We start from the raw sequence: 17,144 nt of genomic DNA, 5'->3' as shown, positions 1-17,144 counted from the left end.
TACTGAGCTATACTCATCCTTGAAAATAGCTACAACGTAAGTGCGTTGTGACGGCTCTTGAGGCCAAGAAGCGAGCCCTTTTAAGGCTTGCTCTCAGCCCTCTCTAAAGTATAAAAAAAGCTTCCCAAATTCGTTTTTCCTTGCTTTTTCTTTCCGACTATTTCTTTTGTTTGATAGTGTACGAATAGGATCATGTAGTCTTTGTGGAGTTCATATCCATTACTTTTGTCGTGTGTTTTGCAGCAAGAACGCTTCCAGTATCTTACAACGAATTTATTTCCGTCCCTTTTTTGATTAATTGTTTCCGCAGTCGTGGTACTGAGAACACCGGTTTCAGCTGGTTTGATAGTTTCTGCTGATTTCAGAGTTTCCTTTGAAGAGTTCGGCTTGTAGGAATTGGATTTCTGCCCACTTTTTGTGTTACTGTGCATAGTTAGCCTAGAACTGATTTTGGGATTTTACTACGACTTCATAGTCATAGTGAAAGTGAAGTGCACAAATACACAAAATAGGACAGAAATTAAATCCTCACAAACTAAGATATTGGAGACTTACAATTTTAGTTCCAGGAGCAAAACATCGACAAACCTATTGAAAAAGCACTTTGTTTATGCCGCATAATTCTATCTATCTATTCTTCTACAGGAAAAAAAGTACGGACAACTAGAAAAACCAGAAGCCGAAGAGGCCCGGAGAGAAGTTCTGTAGAGGGAGCCCAATGCACACCTTCACCAAGGCGTTATCTCGTTATAATACATTTGTGAGGTTGCCCACTTTTCCGATTCGTAGCAGCTACGGCCGTGAGTTAAGGGAATATGAGTGCTGTCGAATCGTACGAGGCATGTTATAGACCGTGATGAAAGATGCATCATTGAAATCACATTGCAGCAAACTTATGAGTGCTTGAAATAAGGGAAACTTGTATTCAGCTCTGCTTTCTCAACCTAATACCCGCCACTTCATCTCACGCAATATGGTATTCAAACGAATTATCACAGAGATTTTCCTGTTGGCCTTCTGTACAACTAACCGTCTCCCTCCCAATGGGTTTCGAAGCAATTTCAATTTCGAAGATGGGATTCCTATGTAGGTAATAGCAAGTGCAAACAAAATAAACAATGGGTAGTCTATCAATAAAATCGTACATTAACTCCTCTACCTTGTCAAAACCGCAAATCTAAGTTGTTTCTTTGTTTGAGGTGACATTGTTCTCATTACCTTCTGCACTAGCTTTCTTTCCACATTTTTTCATCATTCCAATTACTTATCCTTAGACATCCCGTGGTTAAAGCGCAGACATTTGATGTCCTATTGGCTCTCTGCCTTACCTCCGTTTCAAGTTCGTGTCCTATTCGTCGTTATTAGACTGATGCAAAAATAATGAAAAAAGAAACTTTTTGTTGCTCTATGTTCACGACAAATTTTTTCCCGTTACACTCAGCTTTAATATTAGAAGCCGTAGATCGTTTTATAGTGCATTTCGCTGTGGTTATTAGTGGTGAAGTGATTTTGAACGGGAATCAATATTTGGTGAGTATCAAGGCTGAGAAGATAATATGTCTAGGCAAGATCTTCACCAAATCTTCTTCTACGAGCTCAAGCTGGACAGATCTGCAGCGGAGACAGCTCGAAATATCAAGTTTGAGGTAAAGGAAGCACCATCGAATTTAGGATACGGCGTTGGCTTCAAAGGTTTCGTTGTGGCGATATGAGTCTCGAAGAGAAAAAAGCTTGCGGCCGCCCTTCTGAAGTTGACGACCACTTGCTGAAGGCAACCACCGAAGATGACCCGCTTAAAATTACACGAGAGATTGCCCAAGAATTAGGCTTGGACCACTCAAAAGTTGTCCGCCATTTGGAAAAAATTGGAAAGGTGAAAAAGTCGAAGAAGTGAGTGCCGCTTGAACTGAGCAAGTATCAAAGAAACCGCCGTTTTGAGATCTGCTCAGCGCTTCTGTTATGCAACAAGAATCTCTTCCATTTTGCGATCGTATTGTAACGTGCGATAAGAAATGCATCGTTTACGACGACAGGAAGCTCCTAAGCTCTTCCCGATGCCAAAAGTGCGCCGAAGGAGACCCTGGTGACTGCAAAGTTGTGTGCTACAGGTGTAATCTACTACAGCTTCATAAAACCTGGCGATGCCATCACCGCATACAAGCACTGCCAATAACTGGACGAAATGCAAACTCCAACTCCTTTGTATGGCGTTAGTGTACAGAAAGGTCCCGATTTTCCTACACGATGCCCAGCAATTTCATTTCAAAAGTGACGCCACCGAAGTTGAACGATTCTGCCTCACCCATACTCGCCAGACCTTCCGCCACCGACTACTACTTTTTCAAACTTCTGGACAGATGTGTAAGAGGTAAGATATTGATGCCGAAAACGACTTTCGGATGTTCGTGGACTCCAAAAGCTCGGATTTGTACGCAGCGGGAATAAGTCATCCTGTGTGTCTTTGACGAAGATGAAGATGAAGAGACGAAGATGGACTGTAACGGTTTTCTTGTTTCGATTGATAAAGTTGATTTTGAGGCGAGTTGTAGCGTTTTGAAGTGAACGTTTGAAAACGCGCATTATTTTTGCATCAACCTGATAGGATGTTCTCCACCGTCTTTATTAGGTGTAGTCTTACATTCCAGGAATGTCATGTGTTTGAAAAATAGATTTAGAAAGAAGTCCATTGTCACGACTGTGAGAAAACTGCATCCTTCGATGGCGTTCGCACCTGCTGTCCAATGGACCACCTCCTCTTCTATCACTGAATTGGGACCAACATTTGTTTCTGCTGCAAATGAAGTCACTACGAAATTCTCTATAACAAAAAAGGTGAGGAAGTATATTGTGTAGATTTTAATGAAGGAAAAATTATAGCCCCATTTCTTGGCTATATTGATATGGCATGCCGCACTTTTTGATGTAACATTTCCATTCCAGAGCGTAAGAAGGAGTCGTCCAGCTGCAGTGTTTGCTACCGCAGTGGGGGCATTGATTGTGGAAAATAGCGCTAAGCCTACTGCCGTAATTCCTCCTTCACAACTCTTTTCGAAACAGGCAAGAAACAAGTTTTGTAGTATACTGCTGCAACAGTCGGCAACGCTTCTACGAAAAACGTGGAGTGTCTCCACAAGAAAAATCTATAGACGCAAATGTCCCAACTCGACGCTGTTGAAGAAATCTTTCTCCGGATCGATGAGTGTAATCAAATACTGAAGTTGCTGATATACCCAACGTAATGAGACTTCGGCATAGCACTGTCGAGTTCATCGGTCTTTCAGGTTCACAGAACCAAAAACCTGACGCTTCCGCGTGATTTTTGCTGATAATGATGGCTTTTTGTGATCTTTGTCATCTTTTGCAGCATTACAGTATCTCTATTGTTATCAGTTTAGTTAAGACATTTAAGTTTTTCACATCACAACTGCGAATACTTCTGCTTGATTGTGTTTTTTACCTTAACTGTTGTCATTGTCTTTGACTTCAGTTCGGGATACACGCATCAACTGCAACAAGATGGCAAAAGCAAATGAACGCAAAGAGTGAAGGGGTTTGAGAATGCATGAATTGGCAGGAACCTGAGGAATGCCTTCATTACACAAACAGTATAGCGGCAAGATGAAGGGATGTTTACTAGTCTTCGACGCTGCAAATGGGGCCGCCCATGTGATGTTATCGTCATTCATCAAGGGAAGCTATCGAGAACTCCAATTGCTGTTATACATATATATATATATATATATATATATATATATATATATATATATATATATATATATATACATATATATATATATATATATATATATATAGTTTTGGAACGGATTATCTAAGACATACTTATCAAACACCCATGATGCAAAAGCCGACGTTCTGGTCGACCTACGCGTGACTTATTGTCCATCGTCAGAAGAACAATGAATCGAAAATCAACTGCTGTGTTTCCAGCATCTCTCGCATATATTTTACCGTTTGAACTGAGTGAAGTAGGATGAGAGGCAGTCGCCGTAGTACCCTTTCTATTCAAATTTGCAATCGGTGGTTTCATGCATTGAACAATCGATGAGTGCTCTGCCGATATCATATTGTCACCAGCAACATCCTTTCAAATGGATTTCAAGTCAACTGAAGATGTTGTTATATCTGCAGAAGGCAGTATGGAACCATGACAGGGTGTCGATTCTGTACAGAATCTAGCTCAATCACACTTCACATGTCTATTCCCTGATAAGTGTTGGCAAATGTGGGTCTTTGAGACTTTCAACGAGAATCAGATTAAACGGTTGGATCGGTGGCTGAGTTCTGCTTTTGGGCTGCATGCTAAGGAGCAACTTAAGCTACGAGAGGGATACATAGGAAGAATAATAATACAATAAATAAATAATAATAGAATAATAATGCATAACAAAAGCCTGCTCACGTTAACTCATCGACCCATGATATTCTTGATGTTGTGGTCGACTTCCTTTATTTACGAACTCTACTTATCGGCTATTTGCCCTATCAAAATCTATGGATCAGGGAATTGAGGAACACTACCACTGGTGATGGCAAAGCAGGAGAAGGAACCTTGCTCGACGGCTGCTTTTTTAATTTCAGCCTAGATTATGCCATAGTGAATATCTTTATGCGGAAACGGACGTGGTGTACATTTAGATGGCTCATAGAATGCATTAACACCTTGCACAAGAAAAAATCGTCTTTGCTTCTGTTACTTATTTATGGGAAGATCAGCAGAGCGCTGCGTTCAACTTTTTCTCAAGAGTCTTTGAAATTCAACGCGGAAATGACCGGCTGTCCGGAAACGAAAGTATGAACTAAGGTGGTGAACTAAAAAAGGATCTGAGCATGCTCAGCATCGATAAACAGTTAAAGTGAGACATCGATTTTACGTAATATGAAAGAGCGGGAACAGATGAGTTTCTCTCTGCGAGAGGGTTGTTCAGGGCTGCGTTCGAGGACGACTCTTCTCGACAAAGCTGCGAGCTAATGCTTCAGGTGATATATCAGTCAGCCGATTGATTCAAGTCAAAATAAGACAGAGACTACACTGAGAAAGTATTTTATAAAATTTGGGTGGGTTTCTTCCGTGTGAGTTGAGCAGAGATCTCTAATCAACAGCCTGCAAAATCAGGAATAAGCAATATCAAATGTAACCGCATGTCCTTTGCCAGAACTGCATTAAGGTTCAGAAGGGAACTATATCCGTGAGTGGCACTTTGCGTCACGGCACTATGCTACGAATTTTCAGAGCGAATACAAGACATTCGTGGGAAGATAAGCAAAACTTATAAGATCGTCAGGAAAGAGTGCCTAGCATGGTCTTAATTCTCCCAATCAACCTCATCAATAACTCCAGTGTGCAGTTTTTCAGAGAAACTCTTTTTTTCCAAAGTTTCAAGTTGTTGATTGGAGCTGCTTTAGTGCAGTAGCATTAGTCAGAGCTGGCTGTGCCTAGCTTCAGACTTCCTATTAGGATTCAAAGACAGCGGATATGTATCCATCCATAGTCGTGATCACGCTCGACTTCCCTTAATAATCCAGAAGGGTGAAATAGCATTAGATACATCCGTGTGCTCAACCACGCAACTTCTTACAGGTAGTGGAACGATGACAATTCGCAGTACGTCTGCGTACAAATGTTGGATGACGACGGAATCGTCCCCGTTCTATGGCTGCGATGTAACAAGTTTCATGCTTGAGGCACGGGTGCAGCTACGACTGTGTTCCCACGCCTCTTAAATCAAAGCCTCGTTTCAAATATACCTGCAAAATTTGGATAAATTGGTTTGAAGGCAGTAGCCGGAATAATTCTCGAACTTGGGGTTTTTCCACCAGTAGGTAGGCACTGGAACGTAGTCCACAAGTATAAAGGTGGAAATTGGTATACAAATCTAAAACTTTCAAACACAAGCAATCAGAGAAATCATTCCGCGTTATGTCTGCGAAAACTTGTCCGAAAAAATTACTTATGCGTATACATAAAATGAGGGAAATGACAAACAATAACAAAACGAGAAACACAACAGATCTGCAAAAAAAACTCTAATGATTAACTCATTGATTAAGCACTGTACATGACTTCATTTTGTGACCGGCTTTAAACTCTCGAAGGTGGCTTTCAGCACAGAACTTAAATAATTTCCGCTATGATTGCGCTGAAGTTTAATTGAATTGGAATGATGAAAAAATTTGATTCATTGATTAAGTTGATCCGTATCTAACCCGGAAATTGTACATGTTCATAACAAGGTGATTCCAAAATGACTTTTCGAAACCCCAACTTCAGTCTGAATGACTTAGGCTCAGATATGATGATTTGGCCAAAAATAATTTTGACAACAAAGACATTGATGAAAAATTCTGGTTTTAATAGAAACAGTATCGTTGTCCCACTGGAAAGTAGACGGGTATTATGTGACTGACCTTGTTAATAAAGTTACGGTGAACCTTGACACCTTCAGGATACCACACCCATAGTGGCAGACCGCTCTCATTGTTGATTTAAAACAAAGGATAATGCAAATGTTTAGGTTTGGGACAGAATCTATGACGAATTAGCTAATAACAACTATTTCTGCTGGTAATATAGGGTTTCTTTTCCCATATGTTAATTTTATAATGAAATAGTGATAAATAATTCTACTATTGACTATTATTAATTCCCTCCACAAAGGTTTACCGCCTGGTGGTTCGTCCTCCGCTGTGCATCGCAGTTCGACGACCAAGAGACTACGAGCAGAAGGAGCACATACGACAAATGAATGACGGTACACTTGTCATTCGTGTAGAGAAGGTCCGTCGCGAAATGTAGGCGGTGTTGGTTTTGTTATGCACCCATCTCTCATCCATCTTGTCGATTCTAAGGATACCGCTCAACTCATCTGGCCATTCTTCCGCCCTCTGCGCGAAAAACCCATTAGCATCATCAACTGCTACTCATCAACATCATCACCAACGTCCAACGTCTCCTTCGTGCAAAAATACCACCTAGCCACACGATGGAGAAGAACATCTGTTATCGGCAACGAAGGAGGAAAGAAGTCGTGAAAGAGGGAAGAAATCGATTGCCTACTCGAGTACTCCTCGTCTCAAGGTGACTTGCACATCGAAGATAATCCGAACGCGTACTACGACCTGCTGCTTAGAGTACTGCGAGCCTGTGCTGAATGTGGCCTCGAAGCCGCGCACGACAAACTTGGAACGAATTTTGAAATCCATCAAGGGATTGTTGGCAAGGAGGACTTTGAGATTTGATCCGAATGCATTGCACATTGAGCGGTCAGTAGCAAACACTAGCTGCAGAAAGGCGTTGCAGGAGGATATGTCGAAATACAAGCAAAAGGAAATGCTGGAAGCAGCACAAAGAAGGACAAGTCCAAGAAAGTGTCGCTGGGATCTCCGCGGATATAATATTCCGTTAGCAGCCTTGTTGAGCAAAGACGGGACACCCACCTCTTTTCGTGAGATGGAAATTATTACGGAGAGGTTCTACTCGAACCTATTCCGTTCATCATCTCCTATGTCAAGCCCGATCATCCCCACTGGTGAACTTCCACCATACCACGGCTTATTGTTTCGGAAGTACGAGTCGCTATCAAAAGCATGAAAGCTGGCGCAGCCCCCGGAACAGATTTTATATCAGCAGATTTTCTGTGGGTTGGTGGCCATCCACTTCATGTAATCTTAGCGGCGCACATGATGTCTTTTCATCAAAAAGAAGAAAGAATCCCAAACCAGTGGATGACATCGCGAACCGTTCTTATCCATAAGAAAGGTGACCGAGAGGACCTTCGGAACAACCGTCCGATATGCTTGTTCAGCGTGTTATACAAAGTATTCACCAAAAAATCATCCCCACGCGCACATACAGAATGGTGGATGAAGCCCAACCTCAAGAACAAACTGGATTTTGTCAGGGGTTCAGCTTGGACCACATCCATACCGTGTCGATGGTCACAGAAGTTTGCCGGAATACCGGCTGCCCTTTGTTCTAACCTTCGTCGGCTATGAGAAAGCCTTCAGCAGCGTAGAAACGAGTGCAATACTGTCAGCGCTGGTCGATCAAGGTGTGAAACTTTCGTATGTGAGAGCATTGACCAATTTCTACAATCGATTCATCACTAGGATACAGCTTTTCCACCATCCCCTCAAAATACCCATTGCATAGGTGGTACGACAAGGCGATACTGTATCGCCGAAGCTGCTTACAGCTGCATAGCAATGGATAATGAAATCACTTTCTTGAAAAGAAAGGGGAGGGGGGGCATAGGCGGGAGATTCCTCCCCAACCTTCGCTTCGTGGACGACATCGTTGTCTTTTCGAGAAGTATCAATGAAGCAGAAACGATGTTCAAAGAATTGAACGAAGCAGCGAAGAGAACGGGACTGCGAATAAACAGAATGAAGGCACAGTTCATGAAGAACGTCTACTGTGAGGACGGAAGAGTACAACTTGAAGGCTTTCGACAGACACGAGTACAAATCGTGGAAACTTCGTCATACATATACCTCAGACGTTCTATGAAAATGGAAAACGACTTGAAGGAAGGACTGAATAGAATAATAAGAGCAGCGTGGGCAGCATTCGCACCCGTCAGGAAAGATACAGACCTACAGCTACGAACAGACAGATCAAGATTTCCGTGTCCATCTGTTTGACTCGACAATTCTTCCAGCGCTCTGTTACACAGCGGAGACGTGGGCAGACACCGCTGTCGCGTCTAGGAAGCTACTTACTACCCACAGATCCCTTAAAGGCATCACCCCACGAATCTGAGGTGGTGCAGATTTCAGGTGGAGTATTCGTATACGGGATGGGAGACTACGGAGAGGGAGGTGATTCCGTCCATTTCTTGCTAATTGCCGTAAAAAACGGCCCGGAAGATGCGGCGCCGCACAAGACTGGCGCGCTCCAATCGAACCTCTTGTACAAAATGGTGCGCCAAAACGAATGAAGCCGTATCTTCCGGGACGTTTTTTACGGCAATTAGGAAGAAATGGACGGATTCACTTCCCTCTCCGTAGTCTCCCATCCTGTATACGAATACTCCACCTGAAATCTGCACCACCTCAGATTCGCGGGGTGATGCCTTTAAAAGATGTCTCTGAAGTTTCAGCAGCGCACAAAACACCTAGATGGCCTTCGCAGCTCCGACTTGAGAGCAGTGTCCCGTCTTCGCGTCTTAGCGGAATATATATCGAGAGCAAAGCATAGATGCCCATTATGGGACGATTCGACGATAGATGGACTAAAATAACGCTAGAGTGAATCCCAATTTTCTTTGTGAGGTAGGGAGTCTTATTTCTACGCTCATTATTTTTTGTCAGGACGAAGCCAGATTTCCTCACATAGCGTCACTATAAAACAAAAATCTTCAAGTTTTTTTCTTTCGAAAAGAAAAGTGTGACTTAGCAAACGGTATACTTCCAACGGATGGAACAGACGAGTGAACGATATGTTTTTAGAACTTTTTCAATTCGCGAACTACAAGCGATTTGCTTTTATTTGCTGCTCATTTCGGCGCTGCATAAAACGGCGTGAGGCAATTTTCCATGATCGCCGACTTCATCTGCGTGTGTTCAGATTAACATTCTCAAAAATCAAAGGCAGTGTATCATGAAAGTGACGTTAAAAGTGTTGGAATCTCTAAACAAAAAGTCAGAGAGACGGCTTCAGACCACGCGTAATTCCTCGTAATTGTTCTGAAAAACGGTGTGGTAGACTGTCCTCATGTTTGAACTTTCCCACGATTCACCTTATAACGCGCCACCCTTGTACACACGCCACATCCACTAGCAAGCCTACAAAATCAGTGAGGTTTCCTCAGCAGCCTAGTCAAGCTAAACGAGAGATGCTATAACCTTATCCTTTGTTGGGAGATCCCAACATTGTTCATTTTATGAAATGCCGGCTTTAAATACCAGTTTGTTTGTTTCAATCAAAGGCATCTAGTACAAAATAAATTAATGTTGAAACGCCGACAATTGTGCATAGTAAAAAAAAGCTACTCGAGTTAAAAGGAATGAACCTGAACGAATATTAATATCGTCGAATCAGATACTTGCTTTTTCACGTGTTGTTGCTATAATCAGTGAGTGGTAATAGCGTCTGGACTTGATCTCCTTCTGAGTTTCTGTTATCTTATAACACCCTTTATCCATGAAAGGTAGGTACTTGCTGAATTTTTGTTGTGATGTGATTATGATAGTAGGACGGGCTAAAGATTGAATTCCAGGAGAAACGTATAATGACTAAACAGTTTTTGACTCATCAAATCCACAATGGGTGGCCGTATGACGATCGATTTTACAGACCAGGTTAGTAACTAACCGCTCGTCTCAACACTTGCATGAAAATGATCGTACACGGAAATATTTCTAGATGTGGACACATTTTCCTTACAACAGAGGCAACGCATGGCTCAGATCTATTTTGCAGATAATTAATTGGCATCTCCACAGTTTATTTACTGTTATCTATAAATTTACTCCTTCATTTTCCTACTCTAGCATTACCAGTACTTACTCTCGAGTGCTCTGCATAGCGAATGTGAATGATGATTACTTAAGGAAATTGTAATATAAAATAATAAAATAATAAATACAAATAATTATGATAATAAATCGTAACAATGTAATATATTCTGCCGTGTTCTACACATATATATATATACATATATATATATATATATATATATATATATATATATATATATATATATATATATATATATATATATATATATATATATATATATATATATATATATATATATATATATATATGACGATGGGATTATCGCAGAAATGCTAAAATATCTTCCTCCGTCTGGGATTCGTGAGATGACAAAGATAATCTGTTCAATATGGATAGACGAAAGGATACCTCATTCGTGGAGGCACGCTATCATAATTCCCCTCCACAAGAAGTTATCCGTCACGGACCCCAGGAATTATCGAGAAATCTCTTTGCTGCGTGTTATGTACAAGGTACTGGAGCGGATTATCCTGGACCGACTCATTAAACATCGCGAAGAAACAACGCGCGACGAGCAAGCTGGCTTTCGTCCTGGCCGATCTACGATTGACCAGGTTTCATCGTCAGGAGAGTGATCGAAATCTGGCAGCGGTATTCGAAGCCAATGCAACTAGCGTTTCTGGACTTTGAAGCCGCGTTCGACTCTCCTCACCGAGGCCGTCTTCTCAACGCGCTTCGCGCCGATGGAGTACCAGGAAAGTTCGTTCGTTTGCTCGATGACATGAATCAACGAACAACTGCTGCAGTTCGAACACCAGCCGGATGTACAACACCATTTGAAGTGGTAACTGGAGTAAGACAAGGGGCGGTGGCAGGACCCTTCCTGTTCAATTTCGCCATCGACGCCATTATGCGAAGAACAGTCGACCAGTGTCCTGCCGACATTGTCTTGGCACCATGAGGGTGCCCCTTGACTACCTCGAGTACTCCGACGATGATGTCATATTCGCGGAAAGCAGTACGAAACTTCAACATGTTCTCAACCTTGTATCTAAGCTGGCTGCAGCCTACGAACTACGCCTACGTCCTGATAAATGCAAGCAGATGTGAATCTCTTCGAGACTTCGAACGGGAATCAGAGTGGACGGGCAACCGATAGAACTCGTCGATGAGTTCTGTTACCTGGGCTGTATGCTGAAGAACAACGGCAGCTACGAGAGAGATGTTCAGCAAAGATGCGCTAAGGCCACTTCTGCATTTAACTCCTTAACGAAATGCCTGTGGTCGACCCCCATCACCAACGAAGTCAAGCTGCGAGTCGAAAGCGAAAGTTCGAATGTTCGAAAGCGGCTAAAGTAAATCGTCTTCGCTTCTTTGGTCATATATTAAGGAGACCGGCAGATCGCCTTGTCCAACGAGGCCTGAAGAGTTCGTCGGGTTCGAGCTGGAAGAAGCCATCTGGCCGAAAATGGAAGTTCTGGACTGAGATGATGAAAGAGGACCTGAGGACACTCGGCGTGGATAGGCAGTTCAGGCGAGACGTAAGATTTCGCAGAACATGGAATAGCGACGAATGGATTGATTCTGTGCAAGCTCTCGCAGAAGATCGAGAAGGTTGGGCAGAGCTGTGTTCAAGGACGGCACACCTCGGCGAAGATGCGGGTAATCGCGTCAGGCGATGACACATGCACATACACATACATACACATACACTTACACGCACATACACATACACATACACACATACACACGTATACACACGTAGGCTTTTCGAGATGTTTCAACACGTCTGGCTCTACCACATTCGGAGCTGCTCTTTTAAACCTTTCTACACTTATGGCAAGCGTTTTCAACTAACGGTAGAATTCATACGATGCTGCCGTCTCCATTACCTTCAAAGACTTGATAGTGTTCTAGCCATCATGTAAACTATGGAACTAGCTCGCTTGTTTTTGCCATGACCGATACTGTCTTTTATTCTTCGTGGCTTACATTACAGGTCAATGCCTCTAGATCCTGCCTCTAGATAGATTGATAATTGTCATAATTGTCGTGCATGAGCTTCAATCTGTTTTGTTGAGGTGTTCTCCGAGATCCTTCTGTCAACTCATACTTTTTTTCGGCCGGAAAATAAACAAACCTTCCGCGCCATATCCGCTCTGATAAGATCCCATCACTGTTTCAGAATGACCTTCGAATATCTCACTCATCAGATGGATTAATATGCCTTCAGTTAATTCTTCCCTATCGTACTTCATCGGAAATGATGTCAAAATTCAGGGCATCCCCTACTTCCTACGTTTGTAAGTTTTCTGACGTCCGCGGGATGATGCCTTTAATGGTGGGGAGTGACCCCTGAACTGTTTGTCCGTGGTTCCCAGCAATACCGAAAAATGAGTACACAAGATAGGTGATATGCAGCCGTGGGATTTTGATCCAAACATAAAGATATACTCTACTGGAGAGGTTGAGTACCATGCAGTCAACCTCCCCACTAAATGAATAAACGATGCAACTGAGTTGTGCAGATCCGTTCATACGCATTATTACGTACCAGCTGCTGGTTGAGGTTTGCTGGCGCCGTTTTATCGTCTCTAAGGACTCAGTTACAGATGGGTCTATTGCCTTCACAAGCTCCCATTTGAATCGGCGAACTGGGACACCACGGAATGAATGTACACCTTATGTCTCCCCTCCCCCTATGTACCTACAAGACCAATTTTTTGTGGTATATATTTCAAGTTGGTGTCTGTTTCAACCATACATAATTGGAATAGGTTCGCAGGGAGTTAACGGCCTGGATAACGTGTTACTAACTGCACTGCTAAGAATGGTGTTGCCTCTTCCTGAACGTCACCTCATCGTCGCCCGTCCTACCCCATCTCCGGTGATCGATCAGTACAACAGTCAAAGTATTGCCTGTACAGGGAGCACCGGAGAAAGCCCGAAGCCAGGATAAGTGTTGTGGAAATTGTTCAATGGTCGTCGAAGCTCAACGTTTGTCTCCTCCCCTCAATGTGTCTGTCTCTTTGTGTACGTTTGTGATTCATTGGACCGCCCATTCTCACAATAATCTCCATGCGCAACTATGAGCTACAATCATCTATTTAAAGTGGGTTTACTAGTTTCTTTTGTTCTTTTTTGTCCTTGTTCTTACTCTTTACATTTCATTTGTTTCTTCTACTTATTTTAGATAGTTGTGGTTGGTGACCATAATTGCGGAAAATCGTGTATGTTGCTCCGCTTTGCAGAAAACACTTTCAGAATGGATCATCTGAGCACCATTGGTGTTGATTTCAAACTGAAAACGATTAAGCTAGGTCGTGATAAGGTATCACCTGATTCCCTTTCGTGATTATGTCGGACAATCCAGCGTAGTTAGTGTAGTTTTTAGATTCGGTTGGAATTGTGGGACACGGCTGGAATGGAAAGATATCGGACAATTTATAACTCGTATTATCATTCTGCTCATGGCGTCATGTGTGTGTATGACATGACGAATGAGAAATCCTTCAGCAGTTTAGAGAGTTACTGGTTAAAGCAGATCAAAGAACATGCACCTCAGAATTCTGTATTGATGTTAGTTGGCAACAAAGCTGACTTGGGAGATGAAAGAAAGGTGAGTTCTATGTTGTTGTTAATCGTGACATTGCTTAGAAATTTGTTTCATCTCACCATTATGTCTTTCTCCTTCCTTGAAGTATTTGAAGGCTTCACTGCTTTTTTTCGGCGTATAAGAAGGCCGGTGTAGCTTTGATACTGTACTTGAACAGCCTTGTGGCGACCCGCGATACAGAAGTGCATAGCTGTATTATGCAGGCAACTATGTAACAATCTAACCAGTCCAGTTTGATGTGATGGTTTTGAGCGAAGTGATTGATTAACCCTCAAGGGGCTGCTTTGGTCTTGTTTATACTTTCAGCATTAGTCTACTCTTTAGTGATTCTTTGCGAACGCCAATGGATCTTGAGTAGTACAAATTTGTGCACAGACTTGTTGAAATTGGGACTAAGGATGCTCTTCATGGCACGCACATGAAGTTTTCAAATTTTAAAGTACTAAGGTGAAACCAATAACATTGGTGTGTTATGGAATTTCTTGCTTGGATCAATTTCTACGGAGCCTTTAGAAGTAGGTGATCAGGCAAAATAGTCTTCGTTGTGATAATACTATTGATTCGACAAAGTCTTAAAGATGACGTTCACGAGCATAGAAGAGATGTGGGAATGAAGTAACATTTTCAATTTACTAACATTATTATTCCGCTATTTTCGAGGGCTTATCCTACACGTTTGTTTCTTTCCTTGAGGAAACTGGGGAATGAAAGTTATTTCAACTCACCAGAAACAAGGATTTCCCCCTATGCAGATCATCCGCACAATACACGAAGATTTCAATTAAAGCGAAAGCAAAACGGTAATTACTGAATTTTGTAGTTCTTGGAACACACTTACTAACTCTTCGTGCATGCCATTTTTCTTCTTGTTCAATGCTAAGTTGTTGTACTCTGTCTTATTTGGCAGTGGTGCAGGTTATATAAGTTCCCAGCGGAGGTCCCAGAGAAGTGCGGCGTGATGAGTAATCACGAGGAACCCTTGCAAATACATTACTTATTTACTTAGATACTTAGATGGCCCGTCTTCACTGGACGTGCGGGCCCCAGAATCTCTTCCACTCGTTTCGCTCCCTCGCCATTGTCATCCAAGATGTTCTCAAGCTTCGTGAGTGACGTTGACGAGGTCCTTGCGCCGTATCCAGCTGAGCTCTCAGCTGGTCCATCCGTGCAGCGAACACGTCACCCCATCTCGTTGGCGGTCTCCCTCGGGGGCGTTTAGCGTCCCTTGGGATCCACTCTAGCGTTTTTTAGTCCACCTATCGTCGATTCTTCTCATGATGTGACGGGTCCATCTATGTTTTGCTTTCGATACATATTCTGCTGGGTCGCGAATACGGGACATTCCTCTTAAGTCGGAGCTACGAAGACCGGCAAGGTGTTGTGTGCGCCGGTTAAACTTCAGGAGACATCTCTCAAGGGCTCTGTGGGTAGTAAGTAGCCTCCTAGACGTGGCCGCGGTGTCTGCTCACGTCTCCGCTGCGTAACAGAGCGGTGGAAGGACTGTCGAGTCAAACAGATGGGCACGAAGATCTTGGTCCGTCAGTTGGTCCCTAGCTTTCCTGACGGCTGCGAATGCTGCCCTCCCTGCTCTCATTCTTCTATTCAGTTCTTCCTTCAAGTCCTTTTCCATGTTCATAGAACGTCCGAGGTATACGTATGACGGAGTTTCCACGATTTGGAAGCCTTCAAGTTGTACTCCTCCGTCCTCGCAGTGGGCGTTCTTCATGAACTGTGTCTTTCCGTTTATTCGTAGTCCTATTCTCTTCCCTGCTTCGTTCAATTCGTTGAGCATCGTTTCTGCTTCATTGGTACTGCTCGAAAAGAGAACGATGTCGTCCGCGAAACGAAGGTTTGAAAGAAATCTTCCATCAACACGTATGCCCCCTTCTTCCCAGTATAGTGATTTCATTATCCATTGCAATGCAGCCGTGAACAGCTTCGGCGATATAGTATCGCCTTGTCGTACCCCCTTTCCAATGGGTATGGTGAGAGGGCGGTGGAAAAGCTGTATCCTATATCCTATCCTGTATCGTGCATCGATCGTAGCAATGGGCTAATATCCTCACACACGACACGTCCACACCTTGATCGACCAGCACTGACAGTATTGCATTCGTTTCTACGCTGTCAAAGGGTTTCTCATAGTCGACGAAGGTTAGAACAAAGGGCAGGCGGTATTCCCGGCAAACCTCTATGACCTTCGATACGGTCTGGATGTGGTCCAAGCAGCTGAACCCCTGGCGGAATCCAGCTTGTTCTTGAGGTTGGGCTTCATCCAGCGTCCTAGATATGCGCGTGAGGATGATCTTGGTGAATACTTTGTATAACACGCTGAACAAGCATATCGGACGGTTGTTCCGAAGGTCCTCTCGGTCACCTTTCTTATGGATAAGAACGGTTCACGAGATCTTCCACTGGTCTGGGATCCTTTCTTTCTGAAGGTAGGATGTCATGTGCGCTGCTAAGGTTACATGAAGCGGATAGCCGCCAGCCCGAAGAAAGTCTGCTGATATAAAATCAGGTCCGGGTGCTGCGCCAGGTTTCATGCTCTTGATAGCGACCCGTACTTCCGAAGGGAGAATCCGTGGTGGAGCTTCATCAGTGGGGATGATCGAGCTTGACACAGGAGTTGATGAAAGGAAAAGGTTTGAGTAGAACCTCTCCGTAATGATTTCCATCTCACGACGAGAAGACGTGCGAGTCCCGTCTTCGCTCAGCAAGGTTGCTAGCGGAATATTATATTTGCGGAGATCCCTGTGGCGCCTCTTTAGACTCGTTCTTCTTTGTGCTGCTTCCAGAATCTTCTTCTGCCTGTGCTTCAAAAGATCCTCCTGCAACGCTTTTCTGCAGCTAGAGTTTGCTACTAACCGCTCAATGTGCGATGCATTCGGATCAAGCCTCAAAGCCCTTCTTCTTTCCAACAATTCCTTGGTGGTCTTCGAAATTCGATCCAAGTTTGTCGTGCGTGGCTTCGAGGCACGTTCAGCACAGGCTCGCAGTCCTCTGAGCAGCATCTCGTAGTCCACGTTTGGGTTCTCCGCGATGTGC

General features: G+C 43.3%; 6 protein-coding genes across 9 annotated transcripts; 4 read left to right on the top strand and 2 right to left on the bottom strand.

The window, feature by feature from the left end:
• Positions 1-1,708: 1,708 nt before the first annotated feature.
• RB195_024905 (uncharacterized protein) lies at positions 1,709-10,449 on the top strand (the record flags this gene model as incomplete). Of its 2 annotated transcripts, none has more annotated exons than XM_064212839.1 (5): positions 1,709-1,890; positions 2,676-2,832; positions 2,941-3,057; positions 10,239-10,320; positions 10,385-10,449. In XM_064212839.1, the coding sequence occupies 5 exons, from the start codon at positions 1,709-1,711 to the stop codon at positions 10,447-10,449; spliced, it is 603 nt and encodes a 200-aa protein (XP_064068719.1). The 2 variants fall into 2 exon arrangements, with proteins under 2 accessions (XP_064068719.1, XP_064068720.1); XM_064212838.1 differs by having other exon boundaries at positions 2,670-2,832.
• A 695-nt stretch (positions 10,450-11,144) lies between these two features.
• Positions 11,145-11,441, top strand: RB195_024904 (uncharacterized protein; the record flags this gene model as incomplete). Its single annotated transcript, XM_064212837.1, has 1 exon — positions 11,145-11,441. One exon carries the CDS (start codon positions 11,145-11,147, stop codon positions 11,439-11,441), a length of 297 nt encoding a protein of 98 aa, XP_064068718.1.
• A 313-nt stretch (positions 11,442-11,754) lies between these two features.
• On the top strand, positions 11,755-13,439 carry RB195_024903 (uncharacterized protein; the record flags this gene model as incomplete). Of its 2 annotated transcripts, XM_064212836.1 has the most annotated exons (3): positions 11,755-12,142; positions 13,093-13,208; positions 13,266-13,439. In XM_064212836.1, 3 exons carry the CDS (start codon positions 11,755-11,757, stop codon positions 13,437-13,439), a joined length of 678 nt encoding a protein of 225 aa, XP_064068716.1. The 2 variants fall into 2 exon arrangements, with proteins under 2 accessions (XP_064068716.1, XP_064068717.1); XM_064212835.1 differs by lacking the exons at positions 13,093-13,208; positions 13,266-13,439 and having other exon boundaries at positions 11,755-12,162.
• A 129-nt stretch (positions 13,440-13,568) lies between these two features.
• Positions 13,569-15,315, top strand: RB195_024902 (uncharacterized protein; the record flags this gene model as incomplete). Of its 2 annotated transcripts, none has more annotated exons than XM_064212834.1 (4): positions 13,569-13,592; positions 13,674-13,811; positions 13,875-14,099; positions 15,103-15,315. In XM_064212834.1, 4 exons carry the CDS (start codon positions 13,569-13,571, stop codon positions 15,313-15,315), a joined length of 600 nt encoding a protein of 199 aa, XP_064068714.1. The 2 variants fall into 2 exon arrangements, with proteins under 2 accessions (XP_064068714.1, XP_064068715.1); XM_064212833.1 differs by lacking the exon at positions 15,103-15,315 and adding an exon at positions 14,329-14,364.
• A 246-nt stretch (positions 15,316-15,561) lies between these two features.
• On the bottom strand, positions 15,562-16,005 carry RB195_024901 (uncharacterized protein; the record flags this gene model as incomplete). Its single annotated transcript, XM_064212832.1, has 1 exon — positions 15,562-16,005. One exon carries the CDS (start codon positions 16,003-16,005, stop codon positions 15,562-15,564), a length of 444 nt encoding a protein of 147 aa, XP_064068713.1.
• Positions 16,006-16,495: 490 nt separating this feature from the next.
• Positions 16,496-17,110, bottom strand: RB195_024900 (uncharacterized protein; the record flags this gene model as incomplete). The annotated part of the gene is made up of 1 exon (XM_064212831.1): positions 16,496-17,110. One exon carries the CDS (start codon positions 17,108-17,110, stop codon positions 16,496-16,498), a length of 615 nt encoding a protein of 204 aa, XP_064068712.1.
• Between the last annotated feature and the right edge of the window lie 34 nt (positions 17,111-17,144).

Source organism: Necator americanus, chromosome X (assembly GCF_031761385.1).
Source record: "Necator americanus strain Aroian chromosome X, whole genome shotgun sequence".
Lineage (NCBI taxonomy): Eukaryota > Metazoa > Nematoda > Chromadorea > Rhabditida > Ancylostomatidae > Necator > Necator americanus.
Note: the sequence above shows the minus strand (reverse complement) of the source record. Positions and strands in the feature narration are given on the sequence as shown.